The sequence below is a fragment of the Oncorhynchus keta genome, unplaced genomic scaffold (genome assembly GCF_023373465.1).
Source record: "Oncorhynchus keta strain PuntledgeMale-10-30-2019 unplaced genomic scaffold, Oket_V2 Un_scaffold_23736_pilon_pilon, whole genome shotgun sequence".
Lineage (NCBI taxonomy): Eukaryota > Metazoa > Chordata > Actinopteri > Salmoniformes > Salmonidae > Oncorhynchus > Oncorhynchus keta.
Window position 1 is genome coordinate 76,103 of NW_026290875.1, and position 14,926 is coordinate 91,028.

Sequence of the window (14,926 nt, forward strand, 5' to 3'; positions counted from 1 at the left end):
TGAGAAAAGCAGAGGTTAAAAGCCTGATATGGACAGTGATGGTGCAGAGATGGCAGGAGCAGTGGAATAGAGATACTAAGGGCAGGAATTGATTTCAAGTACAGAGGAAAGTTGTGGAGGGGAGAAAGGCAGGTAGGGATAGAAGAGAGGATTTAGTGTCTCCCCGTCTCTGTCATACACTCCAGTACAATAGGTGGCGGTAATGCACCTTAACATTGGATGCCAACAGCCGATAAACCCCACCGAAGAAGTTTGCTCCACCCTTAAATAGGCATGCGCTCTCACTCAGCTGGTGCACAGAAGAAAACTAAATAAACTCAGCAAAAAAGGAACATTTTTCAGGAACCTGTCTTTCAAAGATCATTCGTAAAAATCCAAATAACTTCACAGATCTTCATTGTAAAGGGTGTTTTCCCAAGTCCGGTGCAGTCCATGAGGAGGAGATGCACTGCAGTACTTAATGCAGCTGGTGGCCACACCAGATACTGACTGTTACTTTTGATTTTGACAGGGACACATTATTCAATTTCTGTTAGTCACATGTCTGTGGAACTTGTTCAGTTTATGTCTCAGTTGTTGAATCTCGTTATGTTCATACAAATATTTACACATGTTAAGTTTGCTGAAAATAAACGCAGTTGACAGTGAGAGGACGTTTCTTTAAAAAAAAAAAATGATGATAAGGTTTTTATGCTTTTAAATTAGTACTAAAGACTGGCACCCATAACCAGTGAAGTTTCTTTAGCGAAGCTACACTCTCTTGATTGTGTCTAGCAAATGTTACGCCTCTTTGTGGTCTCCGTGTGAACACTGGGATCCGAGGCCACATGACAGCAGTATCCGTTCTGAGAAGGACAGGCTCAGTGGGGGAAATCACTGAACGACTAAAATAAACATGTTTGTGGCTCGTAGCCTTGCAGCAGATCACAAAGATCTAATCCACGATGTTTCCTACGATTTTCACGGCCGGAGAATGGCAACGTGTTCAAGCGACCAAAGTGTCAAGGTAAAAAACTAAAAAAAAAACTTGTGAGCTAAGCTAACTAGCTAGTAGCAGGCTAGCTTGCTAGCTAACTCTTTACCTTATTGATATTGAACTAAACAGCTAATTCAGCAATCAAATGAACTGCAGCTAACTAGTTTACTTGATTAATATTACCCACTTTTAGAGAAAAGTAATTCACTGATAATATTTGCAGTTTTAAAACAGTTAGCTAGCTAACGTTAACTAAGCTAACTTAGCTAGTTTGCTAAGTAAACAAAATGCCCAGATGCAGCTAGCTTGCTATGCTAGCTAGGATGTAAACAAAATGCCCAGACTGTAACCAGAGGTTGCTTTAGTGAACCATTGTCAATGTTCTGCATCCTTCAGGTTTGGGACAAGAGTGAAAGTGGGGAGTGGCACTGCACTGCCAGCTGGAAGGCAAGTCTGTTTTAGTTCTTACATGCCAAGATTTAAAAGTCTGTTTTAGTTCTTACACTCCAAGATTTAAAAGTCTGTTTTAGTTCTTACACGCCAAGATTTAAAAGTCTGTTTTAGTTCTTACACGCCAAGATTTAAAAGTCTGTTTTAGTTCTTACACGCCAAGATTTAAAAGTCTGTTTTAGTTCTTTCAAGATTTAAAAGTCTGTTTTAGTTCTTACACGCCAAGATTTAAAAGTGTTTTGTTCTTTGAATTTAAAAGCTGATTTAAAAGTCTGTTTTAGCAAGATTTCCTCTCCCTTTTGAAAGGACTTTCTTTGCTTATTCAGTTCTGAAATGGTCTGTAGAATGAAGGTTTGTTATTGACTTGTCTTTGCAGACACACAGCGGGTCAGTATGGAGGGTGACATGGGCCCACCCTGAGTTTGGACAGGTGCTGGCCTCCTGCTCCTTTGACCGAACAGCCGCTGTGTGGGAGGAGATAGTTGGGGAGTCTAATGATAAACAGAGGGTTCAGAGCCACTGGGTAAGACTCCTGGACATTCAGCTACGAGCCTGGTCCCACATATATTTGTATTCTCCTGCCGATCTTGTACCAGGCTATTATCCAGCCACTGCTGTGAGGTGATTCTTTGACCCAAGTTATTGGGTGAAAGAGACATGTGCCTTGGTGTGCAGTATCGGCAACAAACTCTCATTCTGCTTTAGATAAAGAGGACCACTCTGGTGGACAGCAGGACGTCGGTGACGGACGTGAAGTTTGCTCCTAAACACATGGGTCTGATGCTGACCACGTGCTCGGCAGACGGGGTGGTGAGGGTCTACGAGGCTCCAGACGTGATGAACCTCAGCCAGTGGTCCCTGCAGCACGAGATCTCCTGTAAACTCAGCTGCTCCTGTATCTCCTGGAACCCCTCCAGGTCAGCTTCACTGAGTCCATAGATTTAGGCCCAATTCACTCCAGGTGAAACCAGTCAGTGATTTTTAAGATTAAATCACTTTTATTTGTCAAATGTTCACAATGTCCAATGAACTACAGTGTTCATTGATGTTGCTGATTGGACACAGTGTCCAATGAACTACAGTGTTCATTGATGTTGCTGATTGGACACAGTGTCCAATGAACTACAGTGTTCATTGATGTTGCTGATTGGACACAGTGTCCAATGAACTAAAGTGTTCATTGGTGTTGCTGATTGGACACAGTGTCCAATGAACTACAGTGTTCATTGGTGTTGCTGATTGGACACAGTGTCCAATGAACTACAGTGTTCATTGGTGTTGCTGATTGGACAGTGCACACGCTGTTACACGCCTGTGTTACATTCTCTATAGCATTGGGTATTCAACTCTGACCCTACGAGGTCCAGAGCCTGCTGGTTTTCTGTTCTACCTGATAATGAATTGCACGTAGCTGGTGTCCCCGGTCTAAACCAGTCCCTGATTAGAGGGGACTCACCCACCTGGTGTCCCCCGGTCTAAATTAGAACAATGATAAAATGCAGTGACTCTGGCTTTGAGGTCCAGAGTTGAGTTTGAGGGCTGTAGAGTTTCTCAAGATGTTACTTGAGTGTTCCACTGCTGTCAAAATGCATTTGGAGCTCTCCTTCAGCTGTAGATACTAATGGGCTATTGTATTGATGCCTATTCACATGTTACCTAGTTTAATAACTGTCTATGTATCAGCAGCTGTAGATACTAATGGGCTATTGTATTGATGCCTATTCACATGTTACCTATTTTAATAACTGTCTATGTATCAGCAGCTGTAGATACTAATGGGCTATTGTATTGATGCCTATTCACATGTTACCTAGTTTAATAACTGTCTATGTATCAGCAGCTGTAGATACTAATGGGCTATTGTATTGATGCCTATTCACATGTTACCTAGTTTAATAACTGTCTATTTATCATTGTCTCCTTAGTTCTCGCGCCCACCCTCCCATGATAGCAGTGGGAAGTGATGACAGCAACGTGATGTACGGTGGGAAGGTTCAGATCTACGAGTATAATGAAAACACTAGGTCAGTCCTATTACATTATTATTATAATGAAAACACTAGGTCAGTCCTATTACCTGGCTATTACATTATTAGTATAATGAAAACACTAGGTCAGTCCTATTACCTGGCTATTACATTATTAGTATAATGAAAACACTAGGTCAGTCCTATTACATTATTAGTATAATGAAAACACTAGGTCAGTCCTATTACCTGGCTATTACATTATTAGTATAATGAAAACACTAGGTCAGTCCTATTACCTGGCTATTACATTATTAGTATAATGAAAACACTAGGTCAGTCCTATTACATTATTAGTATAATGAAAACACTAGGTCAGTCCTATTACCTGGCTATTACATTATTAGTATAATGAAAACACTAGGTCAGTCCTATTACATTATTAGTATAATGAAAACACTAGGTCAGTCCTATTACCTGGCTATTACATTATTATTATAATGAAAACACTAGGTCAGTCCTATTACATTATTATTATAATGAAAACACTAGGTCAGTCCTACTACATTATTAGTATAATGAAAACACTAGGTCAGTCCTATTACATTATCAGTACAATGAAAACACTAGGTCAGTCCTATTACCTGGCTATTACATTATTAGTATAATGAAAACACTAGGTCAGTCCTATTACATTATTATTATAATGAAAACACTAGGTCAGTCCTACTACATTATTATAATGAAAACACTAGGTCAGTCCTACTACATTATTAGTATAATGAAAACACTAGGTCAGTCCTATTACCTGGCTATTACATTATTAGTATAATGAAAACACTAGGTCAGTCCTACTACATTATTAGTATAATGAAAACACTAGGTCAGTCCTATTACCTGGCTATTACATTATTAGTATAATGAAAACACTAGGTCAGTCCTATTACCTGGCTATGACATTATTATTATAATGAAAACACTAGGTCAGTCCTATTACCTGGCTATTACATTATTAGTATAATGAAAACACTAGGTCAGTCCTATTACATTATTAGTACAATGAAAACACTAGGTCAGTCCTATTACCTGGCTATTACATTATTAGTACAATGAAAACACTAGGTCAGTCCTATTACCTGGCTATTACATTATTAGTACAATGAAAACACTAGGTCAGTCCTATTACCTGGCTATTACATTATTAGTATAATGAAAACACTAGGTCAGTCCTATTACCTGGCTATTACATTATTAGTATAATGAAAACACTAGGTCAGTCCTATTACCTGGCTATTACATTATCAGTATAATGAAAACACTAGGTCAGTCCTATTACCTGGCTATTACATTATTATTATAATGAAAACACTAGGTCAGTCCTATTACATTATTAGTATAATGAAAACACTAGGTCAGTCCTATGACATTATTAGTATGATGAAAACACTAGGTCAGTCCTATTACATTATTATTATAATGAAAACACTAGGTCAGTCCTATTACATTATTAGTATAATGAAAACACTAGGTCAGTCCTATTACATTATTAGTATAATGAAAACACTAGGTCAGTCCTATTACCTGGCTATTACATTAGTAGTATAATGAAAACACTAGGTCAGTCCTATTACATTATTAGTATAATGAAAACACTAGGTCAGTCCTATTACATTATTAGTATAATGAAAACACTAGGTCAGTCCTATTACATTATTAGTATAATGAAAACACTAGGTCAGTCCTATGACATTATTAGTATGATGAAAACACTAGGTCAGTCCTATTACATTATTATTATAATGAAAACACTAGGTCAGTCCTATTACATTAGTAGTATGATGAAAACACTAGGTCAGTCCTATTACATTATTAGTATAATGAAAACACTAGGTCAGTCCTATTACATTATTAGTATAATGAAAACACTAGGTCAGTCCTATTACCTGGCTATTACATTATTATTATAATGAAAACACTAGGTCAGTCCTACTACATTATTAGTATAATGAAAACACTAGGTCAGTCCTATTACATTATTAATATAATGAAAACACTAGGTCAGTCCTATGACATTATTAGTATAATGAAAACACTAGGTCAGTCCTATGACATTATTAGTATAATGAAAACACTAGGTCAGTCCTATTACATTATTAGTATAATGAAAACACTAGGTCAGTCCTATTACCTGGCTATTACATTATTATTATAATGAAAACACTAGGTCAGTCCTACTACATTATTAGTATAATGAAAACACTAGGTCAGTCCTATTACCTGGCTATTACATTATTATTATAATGAAAACACTAGGTCAGTCCTACTACATTATTAGTATAATGAAAACACTAGGTCAGTCCTATTACATTATTAGTATAATGAAAACACTAGGTCAGTCCTATTACATTATTAATATAATGAAAACACTAGGTCAGTCCTATTACATTATTAGTATAATGAAAACACTAGGTCAGTCCTATGACATTATACAGGTGGAGCAGATGGTGAACCTGGTCTTTTAGTTCACGTTATCATGTTGTCAGAGACTCCTCTACCTTAAGAGGGAAATCCTCTGTCTTTGACCAGGAAATATGCGAAAGCCTATTACCTGGCTATTACATTAGTAGTATAATGAAAACACTAGGTCAGTCCTTATCATGTTGTCAGAGACTCCTCTACCTTAAGAGGGAAATCCTCTGTCTTTGACCAGGAAATATGCGAAAGCCTATTACCTGGCTATTACATTAGTAGTATAATGAAAACACTAGGTCAGTCCTTATCATGTTGTCAGAGACTCCTCTACCTTAAGAGGGAAATCCTCTGTCTTTGACCAGGAAATATGCGAAAGCCGAGACATTGATGACGGTGACTGATGCGGTGCACGACATAGCCTTCTCCCCGAACCTGGGGCGGTCCTTCCACGTGCTCGCCATAGCAACCAAAGATGTTCGGATCTTTAAGTTGGTACCTTTGCGGTGAGTGTATAAATTGCGATTTTAAATATATATTTTTTATATTTTTATAACTTTTTCTTACTTAGTATAATGTACATATTGAGTTTTCTAATAGATATTAGCTGTATATATATTTTTAGACTTTCTGTATTGTCTAAGTAGCAGATCACAGCCGTTCAGAGACGTTACCGTGTCCATATGTTATACTGACCTGTTCTGCATCTCTCTCTCGTCTGACAGGAAGGAGAGCAGCTCAACAGGCCCTACTAAATTTGAGGTTCAGATCGTGGCCCAGTTCGACAACCACAACTCCCAGGTGTGGAGAGTCTCCTGGAACATCACGAGCACCTTGCTGGCCTCCTCAGGAGACGACGGCTGTGTCCGACTTTGGAAAGGTGATCTGTCTAGTATAGACTGAGAAGGAGATCTATCTAGTATAGACTGAGAAGGTGATCTATCTAGTATAGACTGAGAAGGAGATCTATCTAGTATAGACTGAGAAGCTGATCTATCTAGTATAGACTGAGAAGCTGATCTATCTAGTATAGACTGAGAAGGTGATCTATCTAGTATAGACTGAGAAGGTGATCTATCTAGTATAGACTGAGAAGCTGATCTATCTAGTATAGACTGAGAAGGTGATCTATCTAGTATAGACTGAGAAGCTGATCTATCTAGTATAGACTGAGAAGGAGATCTATCTCTAGTATAGACTGAGAAGGAGATCTATCTCTAGTATAGACTGAGAAGGTGATCTATCTAGTATAGACTGAGAAGGAGATCTATCTAGTGTAGACTGAGAAGGAGATCTATCTAGTATAGACTGAGAAGGTGATCTATCTAGTATAGACTGAGAAGCTGATCTATCTAGTATAGACTGAGAAGGAGATCTATCTCTAGTATAGACTGAGAAGGAGATCTATCTCTAGTATAGACTGAGAAGGTGATCTATCTCTAGTATAGACTGAGAAGGTGATCTATCTAGTATAGACTGAGAAGGAGATCTATCTAGTATAGACTGAGAAGGTGATCTATCTAGTGTAGACTGAGAAGGTGATCTATCTAGTATAGACTGAGAAGGAGATCTATCTCTAGTATAGACTGAGAAGCTGATCTATCTAGTATAGACTGAGAAGGTGATCTATCTAGTATAGACTGAGAAGGTGATCTATCTAGTATAGACTGAGAAGCTGATCTATCTAGTATAGACTGAGAAGGTGATCTATCTAGTGTAGACTGAGAAGGTGATCTATCTAGTATAGACTGAGAAGGAGATCTATCTCTAGTATAGACTGAGAAGGTGATCTATCTCTAGTATAGACTGAGAAGCTGATCTATCTAGTATAGACTGAGAAGGTGATCTGTCTAGTATAGACTGAGAAGCTGATCTATCTAGTATAGACTGAGAAGGTGATCTATCTAGTATAGACTGAGAAGGTGATCTATCTAGTATAGACTGAGAAGGAGATCTATCTCTAGTATAGACTGAGAAGCTGATCTATCTAGTATAGACTGAGAAGGTGATCTATCTCTAGTATAGACTGAGAAGGAGATCTATCTCTAGTATAGACTGAGAAGGTGATCTATCTAGTATAGACTGAGAAGGAGATCTATCTCTAGTATAGACTGAGAAGGAGATCTATCTAGTATAGACTGAGAAGGTGATCTATCTAGTATAGACTGAGAAGGAGATCTATCTAGTATAGACTGAGAAGGAGATCTATATATCTAGTATAGACTGAGAAGGTGATCTATCTAGTATAGACTGAGAAGAGATCTATCTAGTATAGACTGATCTATCTAGTATAGACTGAGAAGGTGATCTATCTAGTATAGACTGAGAAGGTGATCTATCTAGTATAGACTGAGAAGGAGATCTATCTCTAGTATAGACTGAGAAGGTGATCTATCTAGTATAGACTGAGAAGGTGATCTATCTAGTATAGACTGAGAAGGTGATCTATCTAGTATAGACTGAGAAGGTGATCTATCTAGTATAGACTGAGAAGGAGATCTATCTCTAGTATAGACTGAGAAGGTGATCTATCTAGTATAGACTGAGAAGGAGATCTATCTCTAGTATAGACTGAGAAGGTGATCTATCTAGTATAGACTGAGAAGGTGATCTATCTAGTATAGACTGAGAAGGAGATCTATCTAGTGTAGACTGAGAAGGTGATCTATCTAGTATAGACTGAGAAGGTGATCTATCTAGTATAGACTGAGAAGGAGATCTATCTAGTATAGACTGAGAAGGTGATCTGTCTAGTATAGACTGAGAAGGTGATCTATCTAGTATAGACTGAGAAGGTGATCTGTCTAGTATAGACTGAGAAGGTGATCTATCTAGTATAGACTGAGAAGGTGATCTATCTAGTATAGACTGAGAAGGTGATCTATCTAGTATAGACTGAGAAGCTGATCTGTCTAGTATAGACTGAGAAGGAGATCTATCTCTAGTATAGACTGAGAAGGTGATCTATCTAGTATAGACTGAGAAGGTGATATATCTAATATAGACTGAGAAGGTGATCTATCTCTAGTATAGACTGAGAAGGAGATCTATCTCTAGTATAGACTGAGAAGGTGATCTATCTAGTATAGACTGAGAAGGAGATCTATCTCTAGTATAGACTGAGAAGGTGATCTATCTAGTATAGACTGAGAAGGTGATCTATCTAGTATAGACTGAGAAGGAGATCTATCTCTAGTATAGACTGAGAAGGAGATCTATCTAGTATAGACTGAGAAGGTGATCTATCTAGTATAGACTGAGAAGGTGATCTATCTAGTATAGACTGAGAAGGTGATCTATCTCTAGTATAGACTGAGAAGGTGATCTATCTAGTATAGACTGAGAAGGAGATCTATCTAGTATAGACTGAGAAGGAGATCTATCTAGTATAGACTGAGAAGGTGATCTATCTAGTATAGACTGAGAAGCTGATCTGTCTAGTATAGACTGAGAAGGAGATCTATCTCTAGTATAGACTGAGAAGGTGATCTATCTAGTATAGACTGAGAAGGTGATCTATCTAGTATAGACTGAGAAGGTGATCTATCTCTAGTATAGACTGAGAAGGTGATCTATCTAGTATAGACTGAGAAGGTGATCTATCTCTAGTATAGACTGAGAAGGTGATCTATCTCTAGTATAGACTGAGAAGGTGATCTATCTAGTATAGACTGAGAAGGTGATCTGTCTAGTATAGACTGAGAAGGAGATCTATCTCTAGTATAGACTGAGAAGGTGATCTATCTAGTATAGACTGAGAAGCTGATCTATCTAGTATAGACTGAGAAGGTGATCTATCTAGTGTAGACTGAGAAGGTGATCTATCTAGTATAGACTGAGAAGGTGATCTATCTAGTGTAGACTGAGAAGGTGATCTATCTAGTATAGACTGAGAAGGTGATCTATCTCTAGTATAGACTGAGAAGGTGATCTATCTAGTATAGACTGAGAAGGAGATCTATCTAGTATAGACTGAGAAGGTGATCTATCTAGTATAGACTGAGAAGGTGATCTGTCTAGTATAGACTGAGAAGCTGATCTATCTAGTATAGACTGAGAAGGTGATCTATCTAGTATAGACTGAGAAGGTGATCTATCTAGTATAGACTGAGAAGGTGATCTATCTAGTATAGACTGAGAAGGTGATCTATCTAGTATAGACTGAGAAGGTGATCTATCTAGTATAGACTGAGAAGGTGATCTATCTAGTATAGACTGAGAAGGTGATCTATCTAGTATAGACTGAGAAGGTGATCTATCTAGTATAGACTGAGAAGGTGATCTATCTAGTATAGACTGAGAAGGAGATCTATCTAGTATAGACTGAGAAGGTGATCTATCTAGTATAGACTGAGAAGGTGATCTATCTCTAGTATAGACTGAGAAGCTGATCTATCTCTAGTATAGACTGAGAAGTGATCTATCTCTAGTATAGACTGAGAAGCTGATCTATCTAGTATAGACTGAGAAGCTGATCTATCTCTAGTATAGACTGAGAAGGTGATCTATCTAGTATAGACTGAGAAGGTGATCTATCTAGTATAGACTGAGAAGGTGATCTATCTAGTATAGACTGAGAAGGAGATCTATCTAGTATAGACTGAGAAGGTGATCTATCTAGTATAGACTGAGAAGGTGATCTATCTAGTATAGACTGAGAAGGTGATCTATCTAGTATAGACTGAGAAGGTGATCTATCTAGTATAGACTGAGAAGGTGATCTATCTAGTATAGACTGAGAAGGAGATCTATCTAGTATAGACTGAGAAGGTGATCTATCTAGTATAGACTGAGAAGGTGATCTATCTAGTATAGACTGAGAAGGAGATCTATCTAGTATAGACTGAGAAGGTGATCTATCTAGTATAGACTGAGAAGGTGATCTATCTAGTATAGACTGAGAAGGTGATCTATCTAGTATAGACTGAGAAGGTGATCTATCTAGTATAGACTGAGAAGGTGATCTATCTAGTATAGACTGAGAAGGTGATCTATCTCTAGTGTAGACTGAGAAGGTGATCTATCTATCTATCTAGTATAGACTGAGAAGGATCTATGATCTATCTAGTATAGACTGAGAAGCTGATCTATCTAGTATAGACTGAGAAGGTGATCTATCTAGTATAGACTGAGAAGGTGATCTATCTAGTATAGACTGAGAAGCTGATCTATCTAGTATAGACTGAGAAGGTGATCTATCTAGTATAGACTGAGAAGGAGATCTATCTCTAGTATAGACTGAGAAGCTGATCTATCTAGTATAGACTGAGAAGGTGATCTATCTAGTATAGACTGAGAAGCTGATCTATCTAGTATAGACTGAGAAGGTGATCTATCTAGTATAGACTGAGAAGGTGATCTATCTAGTATAGACTGAGAAGGTGATCTATCTAGTATAGACTGAGAAGGTGATCTATCTCTAGTATAGATCTAGTATAGACTGAGAAGGTGATCTATCTAGTATAGACTGAGAAGGTGATCTATCTAGTATAGACTGAGAAGGTGATCTATCTAGTATAGACTGAGAAGGTGATCTATCTAGTATAGACTGAGAAGGTGATCTATCTAGTATAGACTGAGAAGGTGATCTATCTCTAGTATAGACTGAGAAGGTGATCTATCTAGTATAGACTGAGAAGGTGATCTATCTAGTATAGACTGAGAAGGTGATCTATCTAGTATAGACTGAGAAGGTGATCTATCTAGTATAGACTGAGAAGGTGATCTATCTAGTATAGACTGAGAAGGTGATCTATCTAGTATAGACTGAGAAGGTGATCTATCTAGTATAGACTGAGAAGGTGATCTATCTAGTATAGACTGAGAAGGTGATCTATCTAGTATAGACTGAGAAGGTGATCTATCTAGTATCTAGTATAGACTGAGAAGGTGATCTATCTAGTATAGACTGAGAAGGTGATCTATCTAGTATAGACTGAGAAGGTGATCTATCTAGTATAGACTGAGAAGGTGATCTATCTAGTATAGACTGAGAAGGTGATCTATCTAGTATAGACTGAGAAGGTGATCTATCTAGTATAGACTGAGAAGGTGATCTATCTAGTATAGACTGAGAAGGTGATCTATCTAGTATAGACTGAGAAGGTGATCTATCTAGTATAGACTGAGAAGGTGATCTATCTAGTATAGACTGAGAAGGTGATCTATCTAGTATAGACTGAGAAGGTGATCTATCTAGTATAGACTGAGAAGGTGATCTATCTAGTATAGACTGAGAAGGTGATCTATCTAGTATAGACTGAGAAGGTGATCTATCTAGTATAGACTGAGAAGGTGATCTATCTAGTATAGACTGAGAAGGTGATCTATCTAGTATAGACTGAGAAGGTGATCTATCTAGTATAGACTGAGAAGGTGATCTATCTAGTATAGACTGAGAAGGTGATCTATCTAGTATAGACTGAGAAGGTGATCTATCTAGTATAGACTGAGAAGGTGATCTATCTAGTATAGACTGAGAAGGTGATCTATCTAGTATAGACTGAGAAGCTGATCTATCTAGTATAGACTGAGAAGGTGATCTATCTAGTATAGACTGAGAAGGTGATCTATCTAGTATAGACTGAGAAGGTGATCTATCTCTAGTATAGACTGAGAAGCTGATCTATCTAGTATAGACTGAGAAGGTGATCTATCTAGTATAGACTGAGAAGGTGATCTATCTAGTATAGACTGAGAAGGTGATCTATCTAGTATAGACTGAGAAGGTGATCTATCTAGTATAGACTGAGAAGGTGATCTATCTAGTATAGACTGAGAAGGTGATCTATCTAGTATAGACTGAGAAGGTGATCTATCTAGTATAGACTGAGAAGGTGATCTATCTAGTATAGACTGAGAAGGTGATCTATCTAGTATAGACTGAGAAGGTGATCTATCTAGTATAGACTGAGAAGGTGATCTATCTAGTATAGACTGAGAAGGTGATCTATCTCTAGTATAGACTGAGAAGGTGATCTATCTAGTATAGACTGAGAAGGTGATCTATCTAGTATAGACTGAGAAGGAGATCTATCTAGTATAGACTGAGAAGGTGATCTATCTAGTATAGACTGAGAAGCTGATCTATCTAGTATAGACTGAGAAGGTGATCTATCTAGTATAGACTGAGAAGCTGATCTATCTAGTATAGACTGAGAAGCTGATCTATCTAGTATAGACTGAGAAGGTGATCTATCTAGTATAGACTGAGAAGGTGATCTATCTAGTATAGACTGAGAAGGTGATCTATCTAGTGTAGACTGAGAAGGTGATCTATCTAGTATAGACTGAGAAGGAGATCTATCTAGTATAGACTGAGAAGGTGATCTATCTCTAGTATAGACTGAGAAGGAGATCTATCTAGTATAGACTGAGAAGGTGATCTATCTATAGTGATCTATCTCTAGTATAGACTGAGAAGGAGATCTATCTAGTATAGACTGAGAAGCTGATCTATCTAGTATAGACTGAGAAGCTGATCTATCTAGTATAGACTGAGAAGGTGATCTATCTCTAGTATAGACTGAGAAGGTGATCTATCTAGTATAGACTGAGAAGGTGATCTATCTAGTATAGACTGAGAAGGTGATCTATCTCTAGTATAGACTGAGAAGGAGATCTATCTAGTATAGACTGAGAAGGTGATCTATCTAGTATAGACTGAGAAGGTGATCTATCTAGTATAGACTGAGAAGGAGATCTATCTAGTATAGACTGAGAAGGTGATCTATCTAGTATAGACTGAGAAGGTGATCTATCTCTAGTATAGACTGAGAAGGTGATCTATCTAGTATAGACTGAGAAGGTGATCTATCTAGTATAGACTGAGAAGGAGATCTATCTAGTATAGACTGAGAAGGTGATCTATCTCTAGTATAGACTGAGAAGGTGATCTATCTAGTATAGACTGAGAAGGAGATCTATCTCTAGTATAGACTGAGAAGGTGATCTATCTAGTATAGACTGAGAAGGTGATCTATCTAGTATAGACTGAGAAGGTGATCTATCTAGTATAGACTGAGAAGGTGATCTATCTAGTATAGACTGAGAAGGAGATCTATCTAGTATAGACTGAGAAGGTGATCTATCTAGTATAGACTGAGAAGGTGATCTATCTAGTATAGACTGAGAAGGAGATCTATCTAGTATAGAGACTGAGAAGGAGATCTATCTATCTAGTATAGACTGAGAAGGTGATCTATCTAATATAGACTGAGAAGGTGATCTATCTAGTATAGACTGAGAAGCTGATCTATCTAGTATAGACTGAGAAGGTGATCTATCTAGTATAGACTGAGAAGGTGATCTATCTAGTATAGACTGAGAAGGTGATCTATCTAGTATAGACTGAGAAGGTGATCTATCTCTAGTATAGACTGAGAAGGTGATCTATCTAGTATAGACTGAGAAGCTGATCTATCTAGTATAGACTGAGAAGCTGATCTATCTAGTGTAGACTGAGAAGGAGATCTATCTCTAGTATAGACTGAGAAGGTGATCTATCTAGTATAGACTGAGAAGGTGATCTATCTAGTATAGACTGAGAAGCTGATCTATCTAGTATAGACTGAGAAGCTGATCTATCTAGTGTAGACTGAGAAGGAGATCTATCTAGTATAGACTGAGAAGCTGATCTATCTAGTATAGACTGAGAAGATCTATCTAGTATAGATCTATCTATCTAGTATAGACTGAGAAGGTGATCTATCTAGTATAGACTGAGAAGGAGATCTATCTAGTATAGACTGAGAAGGTGATCTATCTCTAGTATAGACTGAGAAGGTGATCTATCTAGTATAGACTGAGAAGGAGATCTATCTAGTATAGACTGAGAAGGTGATCTATCTAGTATAGACTGAGAAGGTGATCTATCTAGTATAGACTGAGAAGGAGATCTATCTAGTATAGACTGAGAAGGAGATCTATCTAGTATAGACTGAGAAGCTGATCTATCTCTAGTATAGACTGAGAAGGTGATCTATCTCTAGTATAGACTGAGAAGGAGATCTATCTAGTATAGACTGAGAAGGTGATCTATCTAGTATAGACTGAGAAGCTGATC

At 37.6% G+C, this 14,926-nt stretch overlaps 1 protein-coding gene and 1 long non-coding RNA gene across 2 annotated transcripts; both read left to right on the forward strand.

Annotated features, from left to right (window-relative positions):
• The first annotated feature begins 747 nt into the window (after window positions 1-747).
• Window positions 748-6,780, forward strand: LOC127928220 (nucleoporin SEH1-like). The gene is made up of 7 exons (XM_052515354.1): window positions 748-1,006; window positions 1,373-1,423; window positions 1,803-1,949; window positions 2,132-2,343; window positions 3,352-3,450; window positions 6,228-6,368; window positions 6,588-6,780. Exons 1-7 carry the CDS (start codon window positions 896-898, stop codon window positions 6,763-6,765), a joined length of 939 nt encoding a protein of 312 aa, XP_052371314.1. The 5' UTR covers window positions 748-895; the 3' UTR covers window positions 6,766-6,780.
• An 822-nt stretch (window positions 6,781-7,602) lies between these two features.
• Window positions 7,603-14,242, forward strand: LOC127928221 (uncharacterized). The gene is made up of 4 exons (XR_008130952.1): window positions 7,603-7,784; window positions 8,604-8,711; window positions 12,971-13,132; window positions 14,085-14,242. It is a non-coding gene; the product is annotated as an uncharacterized LOC127928221 (long non-coding RNA).
• The last annotated feature ends 684 nt before the right edge of the window (window positions 14,243-14,926 follow it).

What these genes read in the sequence shown, in the direction of transcription:
- LOC127928220 (XM_052515354.1), top strand. Translation starts at nt 896, where the DNA reads ATGTTTGTGGCTCGTAGCCTTGCAGCAGATCACAAAGATCTAATCCAC. An exon ending in GAGTATAATGAAAACACTAG is followed by an intron (nt 3,451 to 6,227) that starts GTCAGTCCTATT and finishes GTCTTTGACCAG; the next exon opens with GAAATATGCGAAAGCCGAGA. An exon ending in TTTAAGTTGGTACCTTTGCG is followed by an intron (nt 6,369 to 6,587) that starts GTGAGTGTATAA and finishes CTCGTCTGACAG; the next exon opens with GAAGGAGAGCAGCTCAACAG.